The sequence below is a fragment of the Aquarana catesbeiana genome, linkage group LG12, assembly GCF_042186555.1.
Source record: "Aquarana catesbeiana isolate 2022-GZ linkage group LG12, ASM4218655v1, whole genome shotgun sequence".
Taxonomy (NCBI): domain Eukaryota; kingdom Metazoa; phylum Chordata; class Amphibia; order Anura; family Ranidae; genus Aquarana; species Aquarana catesbeiana.
Window position 1 is genome coordinate 240,022,583 of NC_133335.1, and position 18,361 is coordinate 240,040,943.

The following is an 18,361-nucleotide window of genomic DNA, read 5'->3' on the forward strand; positions in this document are numbered from 1 at the left end:
TGCACTGTGCCCAGTGTGTATATTTCAGAACACATTTTATGCCGTGTTGGTAACATATTTTCATATTTTATAATGCAAATTATGGCCAAAAGTTTGTGGTCATCTGGATGAGTTTGTTGGACAACCCATTTTAAAACCCATGGGCATAAATATAGAGTTGAAGCCCCATTTGAGGCCATAATATCATCCACTCCCCTGGGAAGGCTTCCCACAAGAGTCTATTTGGGGTAGTTTGTGCCCATTCAGCCAAAAGGACATTTGTGAGGTCAGGTACTGATGCTGAAAAAGAAGACCTGGCATCCTATAGGTGTTCAGCTGGGTTAAGGTCAGGGCTCTGTGGAGGTTCCTTGAGTTCCTCCAAACCACTGGTCAAACCATGTCCTTATGGATCTAGCTTTGTACACAGCGAAATGGTACTCCCCCCCCCCCCCCCCCCCCCCCCAAACTGGTGTCACAAGGTTAGATCAGGGTTAACTGCACCCTTCACTAGGAACACCTGAACCCCATTATTTGGAGAAGTGTCCACACACTTTGGTCATAGTCTAGATGTGATGGCCAGGTGTCCACAATTTGGCCATAATGTGTATTTGACAGATGGTGTTGCATACACTCCCTCTAGTAGCTGTTTGTAGAGCACCTCCTACAGGGCAGCACATGCCTAGCCAATCCGCTAGTGTATGGTGACTGTATGGGTCCAAGGCTCTGTCCTCGGACCCCTCCTTTACTCTATCGACACCTCTTCCCTCAGTCAGTTGATAACCTTGCATGGCTTTCAATACCAACTATCACGTACCTGGTAGCAGAGCCTGATATGATGAGGAAGGCCTCTTTACACTTCTGACTCGGGGCCCCTGGTAGTGTGAACTGGAAGCGCAGGAGTACAGAGTGGCACGAGTGCCTGTAAGTCTTGGTAGCACCTGGGCAGATTTCCACGCTGGGCATGCAAAGTCATTAGAAGGCTCCAGTAGCAGACTGAGGCAGGCTGGTACTGGTGACAGCGGGCAGCTGAGACGGTTGCTGGTAGCAGACTGTAGGTCACCCGAAACAGCAGGGTGATAGGCAGGTACTGCTGACAGCAGGTAGAGTAGCAGAGTCAGGCAGGCCCGGGTCATACACAGACAGGATGGATCGGATACAGGGCACAGGCAGGAGCGTGGTCAGGAAACAAGCTGGGTCTGGAACCAATCAGTGAAGCAAGAGCTAATGGAGCAGACAGAAGTGGAGGTCAGGAGTCAAGCCAAGGTTAGTGCATGCGGAGTTCAGAGAGCAGTCAAGACAAGCCAGGTCAGCGACTGGAATCTGGATACAGAATCACAGGACACACAGGAGGCTGAAGACTAATCAGCACTGATCCTGAGCACTGGCCCAGTATAAATAGCCCGTTTGGAGCCAACATCTATCACAGGTTCACATGAGTGCCCGCATGCATGGGCATGCACGTGTGTGTTCACAAGTATGCGCATGTGCATCAGCCAGTGCCCAATTTCTGCAAGCACGAAAGGAAATATGTATTCTCCTGTGCACAGAAGTCCATTATGTGGAGCCAGCTTCTCTTTTGGCATGCTCTTCCTTACCCCATCTCTATGCTGATGACACCCAAATCTATCCTTCTATCCTTCTACACTTCACCTCACCCTTTCAATCTTCTTCATCATCACTAATTTACTGTCAATATGGATGTCACATTACTTCTCCTCCCATGTCCCTTCCCCTGACTTCTCCATCAAGATCTATAGCAGTCCATCCCCTCATGCCAGGGTGCTATGTGCAATCCTGGATTCTGACCTCTCCTTTCAGCCCCACATCCAATCACTTTCCAAATCCTCACCTCCGTTACATTTCCAGAACACGACTCTTTTTAACCAACGACACATCCAAGCTACTAATTTACTCTTGTCTCCTGCCTCAGCTACACACCTACCTCCTTGTTGGCCAACATCTACAGAGGCTGTTGTCTCTTCAGTCCACCATGAATGCTGCTGCCAGACTCATCCACCTCACCAACCACTCATTGCCCACCACCCATCTCTGGTAATCCCCTCCACTGGCTTCCAATCACCCAATAAAAAAAATGTAATATACTAACAGCAACCTACAAAGCCATCTGCAACTCTACCCCCGGCTACATCCCTAAGCTTGTCTCAAGTCCTTCCAGGACCTCCTGCTCTCTAGCTCTCTCATTACCTCATCCCATGCTCACCTCCAGGACTTCTTCAGAGCCTCTCCTATCCTCTGGCGCTCCCAAACTGTCTGGCTGTCTCCTACTCTCTCTTCAACCCATCTCTTTGGGGTAGCCTATCCTGTCTTCACCTAACTACTGAACTTCTACTTTCTCCATCGGCTCATCCCCCTCGTAATTGTTATCTTTTTTGTATCACTTTCCCCTTACTTTGGACCAGTCTTTTTCAACCAGTGTGTCTTCAAGTTTCTTTGGGGGTGCCTTGGCAAAATGCCTAGAAACTACTCAAGCATTGTATAGCCAGCAGGTGGATCAAGCCTCCTATTTAGTTACAAAAAAGTCACAGGTTTTCTTTGTTCGCTATTATAACCTTCCAGTCACTGGCATCCTAACAACCAATAATGTCATTGGTTGATAAGGAGGACGTTTAGTGCCTGCACAGCATCCTTTTTTGCCCTTCCCCCTGCCCATTTCTGTGTCAGCATTGGGATCACATTAGCTGAGTAAGGGAAAGATGAAGCTGCTAAACCAGCCTTTCTCAACCTTTTCAACACAGAGGAACCATTGAAGTAACTTTCCAGTTTCAGGGAACCCCTTCTAAAAATGACTATATCTACAACTCACTATACATTAGTGTGATGGTCAGTGGGAAGAATGCCCCTTACTTTGGTGATCAGTGAGAAGAATGTTCTTTACATTGGTAATCAGTGGGAAGAATGTTCCTTACATTGGTGATCAGTGGGAAGAATGTCCCTTACATTGGTGATCAGTGAGAAGAATGTTCCTTACATTGGTGATCAGTGGGAAGAATGTCCCTTACATTGGTGATCAGTGAGAAGAATGTTCTTTACATTGGTGATCAGTGGGAAGAATGTTCCTTACATTGGTGATCAGTGAGAAGAATGTTCCTTACATTGGTGATCAGTGAGAAAAATGTTCCTTACATTGGTGATCAGTGGGAAGAATGTTCCTTACATTGGTGATCAGTGAGAAGAATGTTCCTTACATTGGTGATCAGTGAGAAGAATGTCCCTTACATTGGTTATCAGTGAGAAGAATGTTCCTTACATTGGCGGTCAGTGAGAAGAATGTCCCTTACATTGGCGGTCAGTGGGAAGAATGTTCCTTACATTGGCGGTCAGTGGGAAGAATGTTCCTTACATTGGTGATCAGTGGGAAGAATGTTCCTTACATTGGTGATCAGTGAGAAGAATGTTCCTTACATTGGTGATCAGTGAGAAGAATGTCCCTTACATTGGCGGTCAGTGGGAAGAATGTTCCTTACATTGGCGGTCAGTGGGAAGAATTGCCCCCTTACAGATGGCTAAAAAGATCAATGGTGTCAGTTGGAACTTATCTGAGAGGCAGAAATTGTTCAAGAAACCCCTTGCAACTTCTGGAGGAACGCTATGGTTCCATGGGACCCTGGCTGAAAAACCCTGTGGTAAGCTATAGTCCTTGCCACCTCTGTAACCTTTCCCAGGATCCCTTACCAGATGCGCTCTCCTATCATGGGTTTGGTTGCTGCTAGGTACAGAGTGGTGCACGGGAGAGGTCCTAAGGGCTGCTGGAAAATAAACAAAGACGTTTGAGGTTTTTCTTATCTCTTCTTATTAAGTCAGTCTTTGTGTGTTTTTTCCTCTCTTTAGAAAAAGTTGCCTCTAATTACACTGGCGCAATGTCTCATGGAAGGATCAGCTGTACTGGGAGATGATACTTTGCTTGGGTGAGTTTATCGTATTCCTCTTAGCGGAGTTGAAGGTGGCCGGCCGCCTTCTGGTGGTGAACTATTTAAAAAGGAAGTCTGCTCTACACAGATCTACATGTTGTCTTGTTGTAGGAAGATGCTGAAGCTGTGCGGAGAGACTGAGGACAAACTAGCGCAGGAGCTCATCAACTTTGAGCAGGAGGTGGAGAGAGATGTGGTGGAGCCATTGTTCGTCCTTGCTGAGGTAAAGGGGTGTAATGAAAATGGATTGTTTTTTATTTTAACAAAGTATTTTTGCTATGTTTTCCTTTTTTATATAGTAAAAAAAAAAAACTGAAGAAATTAAATACCACCAAAATACAGCTCTAGCTGTACAATGTTGCACAAACAAGTAATTGTCAGTCAAACTATCACAACCCTGAAAACTGAAAAAAATCTCCTGCTGCTGAAGGGGTATTACATGCTGGTACTCAAGTGGGTTAATTTCCACTTTAAAGGCCACTTTTAGAACTTCAGCCATGTGACCATAATCCAAGACTTGTAAAGAGCCGCTCGAAGCACTTATGAAAATCACTCCCATGATTCCCGCTGCCGGCGCCCCCAGAAGCTCATCCCAACTTACTTTAATACAAAAGGTAAAAAGAAAAATCGGGAGCCCCAAACAAAGGACAGCCGCATCAATAAATAAGTGTCTTCTGCCTGTCTACTTCCAGGCCATGGCCCCACTGACGCATTTCGCCCCATTGAAGTGATGATGGACAAGGAAACACTGTTTTTGCCTAATTGTATTTTTACTCTTTGCCCAGCTGCTCTTTATTTGTATGATTCTGTTCAGTTTCTCAACTGCGGGCTATGATGCATAAAACCCGGACGGCAGCGTTGCACTCCCACACCTATGATCAAGCCCTGGGAGCGGGGCGAAACGCGTCACAGGGGCGTGGCCTGAGAATAGACCGGCTGAAGCCGATGCTCATTTATTGAGGTGGCTGTTCTTGGTGTGCGGCTTCCTATTTCTTTTTTTTTTAACTCTTTTTATTGCAAGAGATATAAAAATACAGTATACAAAGTTGACCAAAGCTTATTGTCCATAAAAGGTATTGCAACATCAAGGCAAATAACAAAGACAATGTGTCTCAAAACCGTAGAGGCCAATCAAACATAAACCAGGTCAGATGTAACAATATGTGTAGACCGTGATAGCATACATGACATACAATGACTACAATTAAAACTATTATAAAATCGATTTATTGGGCAAGGGGATTCCAGATCGTGGTAAGAAACTCTATATAGTCAGGGTGGAGGAGCTCCAAATGTCCCAAATTTTGTCCTACTTTTTAGGACATCCTCTGTGTTCAAACACCAATTTATCACAGGGCAGAATTGGGTAACTGACTATATCCATTGGTGAACTGAAGGAGAGGTGTAGGTTGGATCCACTTAAGAGCGATTGATTTCCTAGCCAGGAAACGCGTTTCTCTTAATAATGTTCTCATATATCGAGGCCAGATCTCCTCATCAAGGATACCCAAGAGACATACCTCTGGTGTTTTAGGGGCACAGGGACAGACAACACTGCAGACCGAACCTCTACCACCTTTTGCCAGAACCTAGCGATAATTGGGGCACTGCCAAATTATACAGTATCTAACAAAAGTAAGTACACCCCTCACATTTTTGTAAAGATTTTATTCTTTTCATGTGACAACACTGAAGAAATGACACTTTGCTACAATGTAAAGTAGTGAGTGTACAGCTTGTATAACAGTGTAAATTTGCTGTCCCCTCAAAATAACTCAACACACAGCCATTAATGTCTAAACCGCTGGCAGCAAAAGTCAGTACACCCCTAAGTGAAAATCTCCAAATTGGGACCAATTAGCCATTTTCCCTCCCCGTTGTCATGTGGCTCGTTAGTGTTACAAGGTCTCAGGTGTGAATGGGGAGCAGGTGTGTTAAATTTAGTGTCCATACTGGTCACTGGAAGTTCATCATGGCAAAGAACTCTCTGAGGATCTGAACAAAAGAATTGTTTCTCTACATAAAGATGGCCTAGGCTATAAGAAGATTGCCAAGACCCTGAAACTGAGCTGCAGCACGGTGGCCAAGACCATACAGCGGTATAACAGGACAGGTTCCCCTCAGAACAGGCCTCACCATGGCCCACCAAAGAAGTTGAGGTCACGTGCTCAGCGTCATATCCAGAGGTTGTCTTTGGGAAATAGATGTATGAGTGCTGCCAGCATTGCTGCAGAGGTTGTAGGGGTGGAGGGTCAGCCTGTCAGTGCTCAGACCATACGCCGCACACTGCATCAAATTGGTCTGCATGGCTGTCGCCCCAGAAGGAAGCCTCTTCTAAAGATGATGCACAAGAAAGCCGCAAACAGTTTGCTGAAGACAAGCAGACTAAGGACATGGATTACTGGAACCATGTCCTGTGGTCTGATGAGACCAAGATAAACGTATTTGGTTCAGATGGTGACAAACGTGTGTGGCGGCAACCAGGTGGGAGGACAAAGACGAGTGTGTCTTGTCTACAGTCCAGCATGGTGGTGGGAGTGTCATGGTCTGGGGCTGTATGAGTGCTGCCGGTGTTCTGCCGAGAAAGTTCCCCTCGGAGGAAAAGGACCCCCCTCTACTGCGCAGGCGCGGCGCTTGCTCAGTAGGAGCCGGCGGAAATAGCCAAAACCGAATAGAATAGAAATCAGCTGTACACAGCGCCTGTAAGAGGGCCCCTCGCGGGGTTGCTTAGGTGGGGCTTGAACCTGGACCCAGGGCGCAGGCGCCGTGTACAGCTGATTGAACTTTTTCAGCTTCAGCTATTTTCGGCGGCTCCTAGTCGTTCGTACTGCACAAGCGCTGTGCCTGCGCAGTACAGGGGGGTCCTTATCTGCCGGGGGAACTTTCTCGGCAAGACACCGTCACTGGGGAGCTACAGATCATTGAGGGAACCATGAATGCCAACATGTCCTGTGACATACTGAAGCAGAGCATGATCCCCTCCCTTCAGAGACTGGACCGCAGGGCAGTATTCCAACATGTTAACCACCCCAAACACACCTCCAAGACGACCACTATCTTACTAAAGAAGCTGAGGGTAAAGGTGATGGACTGGCCAAGCATGTCTCCAGACCTAAACCCTATTGATCATCTGTGGGACATCCTCAAACGAAGGTGGAGGAGTGCAAGGTCTCTAACATCCACCAGCTCCGTGATGTCGTCATGGAGGAGGGGAAGAGGACTCCGGTGACAACCTGTGAAGCTCTGGTGACCTCCATGCCCAAGAGGGTTAAGGCAGTGCTGGAAAATAATGGTGGCCACACAAAATATTGACACTTTGGGCCCAATTTGGACATTTTCACTTAGGGGTGTACTGACTTTTGTTGCCAGCGGTTTAGACATTAATGGCTGTGTGTTGAGTTATTTTGAGGGGACAGCAAATTTACACTGTTATACAAGCTGTACACTCACTACTTTACATTGTAGACAAGTGTCATTTCTTCAGTGTTGTCACATGAAAAGAGAGAAGAAAAAATTTACACAAATGTCACTGAGGGGTGTACTCACTTTTGTGAGATACTGTACAATTTGGTGAAGGTATACGATGCATAGCATGCAGTCTAATTGGAGTTAGGTATGATTTGCTGAAACATGTATAGTTGGGTTAGCCTATTATTGATTGCAGGTGACACAAACAAGTGAGAAGAGCACGCTTCCTCCCAGTCATCATCTGGGAGGTTAGGAATGAGCGCTTGCCACTTAGTTCGGACCTCTAGTGGTGTAGACGTCAAGGTGGCATGTACCAGATGTCTGAGATCAGACCCTTAGGGCCTTGTGATTTTAAGATCCCTATCATTCGTAGTCAGAGAATCTGCTGCCGGAGCTCCCACATTGTGCACACAGTGCATGGCAGAGCTGCAGAAAAGGTTGTGCTTGCCAGTTCATATTTACCCTGTAAACCTGCAAATGGATGTAACGCGTTATTGTCATATAATGCAGCTGGAATAAGTACCCCTGGCGTCCTATTTCTTACCTCAACTCCATTATCAAATAATGATGCATTCTTAGTGTGTTCTTCTTTGAATTCATAGTATTGTTCCAGTTTTAGACTGACCCTGCTATGCCTTTTATAAATTCAGATCTTGGGTCTTGCTGCATAGTGACAGGTCCTCTTTTATTCTTTTTAGGTGGACATTCCTAACATCCAAAAACAGAGGAAGCACTTAGCCAAATTAGTCCTGGATATGGATTCTTCTAGAGCGAGGTGAGGCCACATTCCTTTCCTGACGGTTCATTCAGCTCAGTTTGGAACTTTGTAACTGATTTCAGCTGAACTTTGGGGTCGAAATCCAGCTACCCTTACCCCTTTGGTGCTCCATCTATCGGATGTGCCCCGACCCCATCACTTACAATACTACTACTGACAAGGTTCAATATCTCGCATAATACAAAGATGATTCAAAGTAGTATGGTCGTGTAAGGCAAGACAGCAATGATAGATATTTCTAAATTAATCCTATAGACCAGTGATGGCGAACCTTGGCACCCTAGATGTTTTGGAACTACATTTCCCATGATGCTCAACTACACTGCAGACTGCATGAGCATCATGGCAAATGTAGTTCCAAAACATCTGGGGTGCCAAGGTTCGCCATCACTGCTATAGACCAACATTTTAATTTTTCGAAGCTCGTGTAGCGTCTTTAAAATAGGCATATTCCAGTAGACTTCCAACCATGTTTAAGGATTCCATACATGTTGTTCCATATGAAGTCTTTCTTCTAGGAGTTGAACCCAAGACCTCAGACCTCCAAGGGGAGAGTGCTAAGAACCACCAAGTCATCATGAATGTGGCACAAATCTGTAAACGGGGGGGGGGGGGGGGGGGTGTTTATCCTTAATTTTAAGATAGCAGACGAGTCATGCAAAGATCTTCTGTCCACCTGATGCCAAAGGTTTGTAGGCCATATATAGAGGGGATCTACCATTTTAGTAACAGTTTGGAGCTTGTTTGTTCTTAGCAGTGCGAGATATGGAAGCTACGGCTTGTGAACTGCTTTGGTGGGTCAGTCTGCCGCAGCCTCCGGGCAGAACCATCCCTGCGTATCCATCACTCGCTGTGCGGTTAGACAATCGGCAGTGTGTGACTCACAATTGTTGTCTCCAGAGCTTTGTGGAAAATTAAGCAGATTTGATCTATTGATTCTCCCTGCTGCTGGAATGAGTCAGCGGCTCGCAAGGAACACGAGTGCTGTGCATGATTGAAAAAAGGAAAGTCGGAGAATAACCTGCACAGACAACCACAGAAAACAAAGGAAGAGTCATTATGGGGGTGTGAAGGAAATGTCACATCGCTAATCATTTTTATAGATATGAATATGGAAATTAAAGGGTAATCACACCTCTTGATCAAGCTATTGTACCGCTCTCAAACCCTTCGCAAACAAACTGCCTCCTGCTACAGCCAAATATTTCACTTTTTGACTCATCAGTCCAGAGCACCTGCTGCCATTCTTCTGCACCCCATTTCCTATGTGTTTTGCGCATAAGACATGGAAACCGGGCTACGCGTCTCAACTGTGCATGAATCTACCAAATATTAGGTTTGGCGATGTGGGCTTTCAAGAGCAGTTGTCAGCTTGGTCCTCTTAAATTTTCCACCTACACACACCTACTGATACCCTCGCTTCTTTGCAAGCCCTTGGAAAGATTGGTACCTCAGGCTGTAGGGGAGCACGTGCCCTTCTCCATTTCCTCTCACAGTGCAGTGTTTGGGCCTAAGCAGCCAATCGCCAAGCCCATAAACTGTCACGGTAGGGAAAAAGGTCTTAAGCACTGTGTAGCCTTCAACACAGACTTGCATGGAGTTACTTGGAGGTTGGGTTCAGGGTGATGGCAGATGAACAAGATGATGGGGGATCAAGGCAAAGGTGTGTATCAATGGGTATTATTGGGTGGTTGGATGGACAGATGGACAAAGTGATGGTGGAGCATGGCAAAGGTGTGCGTCAATGGGTATCATTGGGTGGTGGGATAGAATTTGAGTGGTGGGATTGAAAGATAGTGACTGGGGAGCATGGCAAAGGTAAGTATCATTGGGTGGTGGGATGGACGTATGAACAGAGTGATGGTGGAGCATGGCAAAGGTGTAGATCACTGACTGTCATTGGATGGTGGGATTGAAAGATAGAGTGACGGGGGAGCATGGTAAAGGTAAGTATCATTGGGTGGTGAGATAGACAGATGAACAGATCGATGGGGAACATGGCAAAGGTGTGTATTGCTCTGTATCATTGGGTGGTGGTATGGACTTGGGTGGTGGAATAGACAGATGAACAGAGTGATGGTGGAGCATAGCAAAGGTGTGCATCACTGGGTATCATTGGGTCATGGGGTGGATAGATGAACAGAGTGACTGACAGGGGCATGGCAAAGGTGTGAATAACTCAGTATCATTGGGTGGTTGGATGGACAGATCAACAGAGTAATGGGAAACATGGCAAAGGTGTGTATCGCTCTGTATCGTTGGGTTGTGGGATGGACTTGGGTGGTCGGATGGACAGATAGACAAAGTGATGGTGGAACATGGCAAAGGTGTGTGTCATCGGGTATCATTGGGTGGTGAGATGGAATTTGGGTGATGGAATGGACAGATGAACAAAGTGATGGTAAGGCATGGCAAAGGTGTGTAGCACTGGGGGTCGTTTGGTATTGGGATGGAATTTGGGTGATGGAATGGACAGATGAACAAAGTGATGGTGGAGCATGGCAAAGGTGTGGAGCACTGGGTATCTTTGGGTTGTGGGATGGAATTTTGGTGGTGGAATGGACAGATGAACAAAGTGATGGTAAGGCATGGCAAAGGTGTGTAGCGATGGGGGTCATTCGGTATTGGGATGGACTTTTGGTGGTGAAATGGACAGATGAACCGAGTGATGGTGGACATGGCAAAGTTGTAGATCACTGGGTGTCATTAGGTGGTGAGATGGACAGATAAACAGGGTGACGGGGAGAAGGGCAAAGGTGTGTATCATTGGGTGGTGTGGTGGACTATTCTTCAAATAGAACCTTACACTTTGTCACTCTGCACAGATTCCTACGTGATAAAGTTACAGTAAATGAAGGCCCCTGACATTGAAATGTTCTCTTATTGCTGGCGGGTCACAGGTGGCAGCAGTCTGCAAAGTCATCCGGTATCTCTAGCAATCTGCAGCCCTCTGGAGCAAAGGCTGACGCATTGAGGGAAGAGATGGAAGAGGCAGCGAACCGCGTGGAGATCTGTAGGGTGAGTGGAACCTCGCTTGTCACTTCTCTAGACATAATGTGTCAAAACTAACTGTGTGTTTGTACTTCCAGGATCAGTTGTCAGCAGATATGTACAACTTTGTGGCCAAAGAAATAGACTATGCAAACTATTTTCAGACGGTAAGTGTAGAAAATACAATCCGATTTGCTAGAGGTTTTGGGGGCTGAACCTTATTGTAGCCAATGGGAACCTTTAGAACATTCCCTGGATTTTACAATGAATTAATTTTCTTATCTCCCAGCTTATAGAGGTTCAGGCTGAGTACCACAGGAAGTCTCTCGCGTTCTTGCAAGCCGTGTTACCCCAGATCAAAGCCCATCAAGGTGTGTGTTGAAACGTGTTGCCCAATCTGACATGTATTTCAAGTATAGTGTTTTAAGGGTTGGTCATCCGCAGTACGGCCTTGGGTATGGATTGGCTGGTATATTTGTGGTAGTGTGGAACCAGCAGGAATGAGAAATCATTTTAATGTTTAGATAAAAAGTTGGTTCTCCTTCAATGAGGTTAACCTGTGGTAGAAGCATAGTGTGCATGGACCTGGTTCTGGTCCTAGGCTGCTACCTCTATGACCACCATAGTTGGACCATTCATTAGATGATCAGTTCTTGGGTTTGTGGTTGGGAGGGCCTAGTAGTACAAAAGTTCACCTCTCTTGGTGATTCGTTTCAAATATTTATTGAATAAGAACGTCAGATACAACCAACGCGTTTTTTGGAGAAAAGGCCTCCTCTTTTTCAGGACTTGGACAAACAGTTCAAAATGAAAATCTAAACCAAGCTCTCTAGAAGACCTAGATTAAGACTAGGATTAGGCTTTGATCATCCGTATATCCTAGTAGCAATAAGGTCGACTGGGTATTGACTGGGACCCGTTTATTTAATAAGAGCAGGGGGTCAAGTGGTGTGGTGCCCAAGCTGGTTTCTTTGGGTTTCAGGATTAATAGTAAATATTGGGGTGTTCCAGAGGGAGTAGTACATTTTCCTGCACGAGGCAAAAATGAGAGCATGTCATGTTTGGTAGGCAGAACCACCGACAAACGTGGCCCATTCAAGTAAATACGGCCATGTCAGAACCTCCCTGGAACCACATATAATGCATGTGGTTACAGTATGGTGCTGCTGGAGTTCATTGGTTAAAACCGACATTCAGGAGGTAGCATATCGCCTCTCAAATGCCCCTCCAAATAAGACATAATCGACAACGCACATGTAGACGAACCTTTAAAGCTGAGCTTCAGGCATACTGTATCCTGTATAAAAGATACAAATTAATTAGGCACCTCAATAATAAAACAGATCCTTGAATTTTGGAAATGCCTACCCAACATTGACTTGGCATCAGCCCCTTGCAATCCTTGTACAGCAGAGCCGACATTGGGAGAAGGAGAGGCAGGACTGGGAGCCAATCAGGTGTGTTGCATGCAAATGTCTGACAAGAAACATGCCGATAGGAGGAGAAAGCGGTGTGAGCAGACAGATGAGCTCATCATATGCTGCTGCTCCTTCACTAACCTATCAGCAGGCTTGGGGGTGGAGAGAGGACACCACCCTTCTAGTGTATAGAATGGTAACTGGGAAAGTGATGTTATCAGTCTGCCTGCACTGTGTGGCAGAAGTTAATAAATCTGAGAAGTTGATGAACAGAAATGTAAACATTTTGGCAGGTTAAATAGCCTCCAGATACAGTGCCTTGAAAAAGTATTCATACCCCATTTTGTCATGTTGCAACCAAAAACGTAAATGTATTTTTTTTGGAATTTTATGTGACAGACCAACACAAAGTGGCACAATGATAAATGATACAAATAAATATGTGAAAAGTGTGTGTGTGTGGGGGGGGGGGGGGGCATTTGTATGGCGCCCCCCGGAGTCAATACTTTGTAGAACCCCCTTTCTCTACAAGTCTTTTTGGGGATGTCTCTACCAGCTTTGCACATCTAGAGAGGGACATTGTTGTCCATTCTTCTTTGTAAAATATCTCAAGCTCTGTCAGATTGGATGGAGAACGTCTGTGAACGGCAATTTTCAAGTCTTGCCACACAAGATGTGATTTAGGTCTGGACTGTGACTGGGCCATTCTAACACATGAATATGCTTTGATCTAAACCATTCCATTGTAGCTCTGGCTGTATGTTTCGGGTTGTTGTCCTGCTGGAAGGTGAACCTCCGCCCCAGTCTCAAGTCTTTTACAGACTCTAACAGGTTTTCTTCTAACATTGTCCTGTATTTGTCTCCATCCATCTTCCCATCAGCTCTGACCAGCTTCCCTGTCCCTGCTGAAGAAAACCATCCCCACCACATGATGCTGCCACCACCATGTTTCACAGTGGGGATGGTGTGGTCAGGGTGATGTGTAGTGTTAGTTTTCCCCACACATAGCGTTTTGCTTTTAGGCCAAAAAGTTGAATTTTGGTCTCATCTGACCAGATCACCTTCTTCCACATGTTTGCTGTGTCCTCCACATGGCTTCTCACAAACTACAAACAGGACTTCTTATGACTTTCCTTCTCCAATGTCTTTCTTCTTGTCACTCTTCCATAAAGGGCAGATTTGTGGAGAACACGACTAATAGTTGTCCTGTGGACAGATTCTCCCACCTGAGCTGTGGATCTCTGCAGCTCCTCCAGAGTTACCATGGACCTCTTGGCTCTTCTCTGATGAATGCTCTCCTTGCCCGGCCGGTCAGTTTAGGTGTAAGGAAAAAACAGGGAGGGGGAGGCGCCAACTTGAGTGTAGTTTTAAAATGATGACTTTAATAGGATAAGATTAAAAACACTTACAAGATGATAGAAGATGCTCGTCAAAGTAAAGTGCAGTCCTGGCATTCCACATGGCTCTGTGGGTCCCACCACTGTTCCGGATAGCTGGAAAGGATTGAGCAGCTGGTTGGAATGGATCACAGTGTTTCTCCAGGAGCAAAGGAACCAAGCAGCTCCACACAGACCAGCATGGACCATGGAACAGGAAGTGATGTCACCGGCGTCTGATTGGACCTAGGCAGGGCTGGAATCTTGTCGATCAGGGCTGCAGTGATGAAAGGCTACGTGCTCAGGGCTGACTGCTCCTTCTATTGGCCACTAGAAGGCCAATAGAGGCCAATAGAAGGAGATTCGATCGTGTGTGGGCTTCATCTGACCTTCTGACGGACCTTAGAAATTAGAACATGTTTCAAATCTTTCCGAAATCGTTTGTCTGTATGCTAGTCAGACGGACCAAAAACGACGCAAGGGCAGCTATTGGCCGCTGGCTATTGAACTTCTTTTTTCTAGTCCGGTGTACGTCATCACGTTCGAATCAGTCGCACTTTGGTGTGATCGTGTGTAGGCAAGTCCGTTTTGTCGGAACTCCATCAAAGTCCTTCGGAGTTCAGTCCGGCGAAAAGTTTGCTCGTGTGTACGCGGCATAACCAACCTCTGAGGGCTTCACAGAACAGCTGTATTTATACTGAGACTAAATGACACACAGGTGGACTCTATTTACTAATTAGGTGACTTCTGAAGGCAATTGGTTCCACTAGATTTTAGTTAGGGGTATCAGATTAAAGGGGGCTGAATACAAATACCCCCCCCCCACACACACACGTTTCACATATTTATTTGTATCATTTATCATTTTCCTTCCACTTCACAATTATGTGCCACTTTGTGTTGGTCTATCACATAAAATCCCAATAAAATACATTTACGTTTTTTGGTTGCAACATGACAAAATGTGGAAAATTTCAAGGGGTGTGAATACTTTTGCAAGGCACTGTATGCATTTCACCTGTTTATTTTCCTGTCTGGAGTTCAGCTCTAGGGCTGCGTTCACACCTGAGCGTCGCGCTTTTGAATGTTTTTATGTGCGTTTTGGGACGTTTTTGTACTTTTTGAGTCTTTGGGCTTTGGAGTTTTTATTAGAGACAAATATCTTCTATTCCATCATTTGTTGCTATGTTTTTCAGCTTTTTCAATCTGCCTTTATTTATTTATATTCTTTTTTTATTTATTTATTTATTTATATTCTTTTTTTATTTATTTATTTTTTTAGTTTTTTGTTTGGTTGGGTTAGAGTTTGGCGTTAGACTTGGGTTTGGGGTCAAGGGTTCATTCATTCATTTTATGTATTATTATTATTATTATTTATGTCATTTTTATTTTATTATGTATTTGTTAAGGGTTAATTTATTATTATTTTTTATTATTATTATTAAAGATGCGTGTTTATAAATGGCAGGCTGCTCAACCAAAAAATTCAAAGCAACCAATCAGGAATCAGCCTCTAGTATTATCGTTTTCGGCAGACCACTGTAAGCTGCTCTCTGATTGGTTGTTGCGATTTTTCCCGCAGACGAATGGGTATTGTGGCATTTAATTTCCAACCGTTCGTTTTCCTTTTCTGTCCTCCCCAGAGGCCTGGATAGAAAAGCCATCATTCGGGAAGCCTTTGGAGGAGCATCTGACGGTGAGCGGCCGGGAGATTGCGTTCCCTATCGAGGCCTGCGTCACCATGCTGCTGGAGTGCGGAATGCAAGAGGAGGTAAGACGAAACATCTGCCCCCCCCCCCCCCATCGATTCAGCCTAACGAGTCCCTGGTGTGCCGGCACGTCACCAGCTCTCCCAGTATACGCAGCGTATTCCCCCCAGTATGGGAGTGATTAGACGCTGCACCTCCTCCCGCCTCTAATGTGTGGAAATTGTGCTAAAGGTAACATTTCTTATCATTCATATCGACCAATCAGATTCCTCGATTTCCCATCAAACCCGGTCTGTAGAAGTGACATGTGGAAGATGCTTGTTGTCTATGGGGGGGGGGGGGGTGACCGGTAAAGTCGATGAGCGCTAAACTTTCCTAGAAAGTTATTTTTAGTATTTTTTTTTTTTTTTTAAAGTATTATTTAATCACTGAAAGTAAAATTGCCCTTTACAATAAGCTCCACCCACATAGTGTCATTTTTTTTATTTCTCTTATTTTAGGACCCCAATTCTTAACCCTTGATGCCTTTTTTTTTTTTTTACTCTTTTGGAGGGCATCCTGTGCACAGCAGTGGAGCCACTTGCTCTGTGCCGGCCAGCATGTACAAAGTAGGGGCCACTGGTACCATCTGCTGGCCCGTACACTGTAGGCGCTCCTGTCTTGGCACTGTGCCTGTGCAGGTATGGGCACCCTGGCTGGGGGGGGGGGGGGGTTTATTGGTGCTGTCTGTCTGGCCCAAACACTGTAGGGGCTCCTGTATTGGCAATGTGCCTAGCATGTATGGGCACCCTGGGGGGGGGGGGCGGCACTGGTGCTGTCTGTCTGACATGTACACTGTAGGGGCTCTTGTCTTGGCGCTGTGCCTGGCAGGTAGGTGCGCCCTGTGGGGGGGGGGGAGAGCACTGGTACCATCTGCTGGCCCATACACTGTAGGGGCTCCTGTCTTGGCGCTGTGCCTGGCAGGTAGGTGCGCCCTGTGGGGGGGGGGGGAGCACTGGTACCATCTGCTGGCCCATACACTGTAGGGGCTCCTGTCTTGGCACTGTGCCTGGCAGGTAGGTGCGCCCTGTGGGGGGGGGGGGAGCACTGGTACCATCTGCTGGCCCATACACTGTAGGGGCTCCTGTCTTGGCACTGTGCCTGGCAGGCATGGGTGCCCTGGGCGGGGGGGGGGGATTGGTGCTGTCTACCTGGCCCAAACACTGTAGGGGCTCCTATATTGGCAATGTGCCTTCCAGGTAGGTGTGCCCTGGGGATATTCTTTCATGCCGACCGTACGAACATATGTGTTCTTAGGTTGAAGGGGTTGTACTGGAGTGAGGCCTGCAGCTGCACGCATCAACTCGGTACTGTTTTTTTTGGGGGGGCCAGCGGTTGGCTTTCTTGGGATAACAACCGATGTGGCTAAAAGCTGCTTGGCTGTTATCTTGAGGAGCGGGGAGGGAACGTCCCACCGGGAGGCCGGAGCGACCAGCCGACACGCCAGCCGGCTGGCCGAAGACCCAAATGAAGCCGGAATCGACTTTGATCGGGTCTCGGATCTAGTAACCGGACGCAACGTCATGACATCACTTCTGGTTTACTCGGCTGCCAATGGCGTTTGATTTTTGAGAAATCCCCAGTATTCCAAAACACAGATTTTGGTTTTTTGAATACTTTTAAGTGCAAAGGAGGGATTTGGGGTCTTATAGATCCCTCCATAAAGAGGACCTGTCACCACCTATTACTGTCACATGGGATGCTTACATTCTTTCTGACAGCAAAAAAAGTGATCAGAATTTTTTTTTTTTTAAAAAGACACTTTCATGAAAAAAAACAAAAAACAGTAAAGAAGTTAGCCTAATGTTTTTGTAGAATGTTAAAGATGAAGTTACGCCGAGTAAATAGATACCCAACATGTTACGCAATGAAACTGCGCACACTTATGGAATGGCGACAAACTACGGTACTTAAAAATCTTCACAGGCGACGCTTTAAAAGTTTCTACAGGTTACCAGTTTTAGAGTTACAGAGGAGGTCTAGCGCTAGAATTATTGCTCTCGTTCTAACGATCGTGTGTGGTTTGAACACCGTTTACCGTCCTTCCATGCTCGCGCGCAGAAGCAAACGCATGCGTAAGTTGCGCCCGAAAATGTAAAAGGTGTTCAAACCACACATGTGAGGTATCCACGCGAACGTTAGAGCGAGAGCAATAATTCTAGCCCTAGACCTCCTCTGTAACTCTAAACATGTAACCTGTAGAAATGTTTAAAGCGTTGCCTATGGAGATTTTTAAAGCGTGACATGTTGGGTTATCTATTTACTCGGCGTAACATCATCTTTCACATTCTACAAAAACATTGGGCTAACTTTACTGTTTTTTTGTTTTTTTTAAATGGGTTGTAAAGGTTCGTGTTCTTTCACCTTAATGCATCCTATACATTAAGGTGAAAAAACACCTGGCAGTCACCGGCCCCCAGCCCCCCCCCCTTTTACTTACTTGAACCTTGAATTTGTGTCAACGCGTCCCCGCCGTCCCTCTCTCCACAGGTTCACGGCTCTTGATTGGATAGATTGATAGCAGCGCAGCCATTGGCTCCCACTGCTGTCGATCAAATCTAATGATGCGGGGGGCGGGTCCGAGTCCTGCATTCGGCCTCTAAGGACACCGTATCCTGAACTCGGGAGCGCGCCCGCAAGGTAACCCCCTCGGGAGAGCGCTTCTCCAAGGGGT

The 18,361-nt window shown here is 46.1% G+C and overlaps 1 protein-coding gene across 7 annotated transcripts in view; it reads left to right on the top strand.

Moving 5' to 3' along the window:
* The window catches only part of ARHGAP44 (Rho GTPase activating protein 44), a 132,847-nt gene that overhangs the window by 61,625 nt on the left and 52,861 nt on the right, over positions 1–18,361 (top strand). For all 7 annotated transcript variants that reach the window (XM_073606975.1, XM_073606979.1, XM_073606978.1 and 4 more), the window contains exons 4-10: positions 3,829–3,905; positions 4,020–4,131; positions 8,075–8,151; positions 11,055–11,172; positions 11,244–11,312; positions 11,435–11,516; positions 15,583–15,710. In XM_073606975.1, the coding sequence (XP_073463076.1) occupies positions 3,829–3,905; positions 4,020–4,131; positions 8,075–8,151; positions 11,055–11,172; positions 11,244–11,312; positions 11,435–11,516; positions 15,583–15,710 (663 nt within the window). The remainder of the gene's footprint in view (positions 1–3,828; positions 3,906–4,019; positions 4,132–8,074; positions 8,152–11,054; positions 11,173–11,243; positions 11,313–11,434; positions 11,517–15,582; positions 15,711–18,361) is intronic.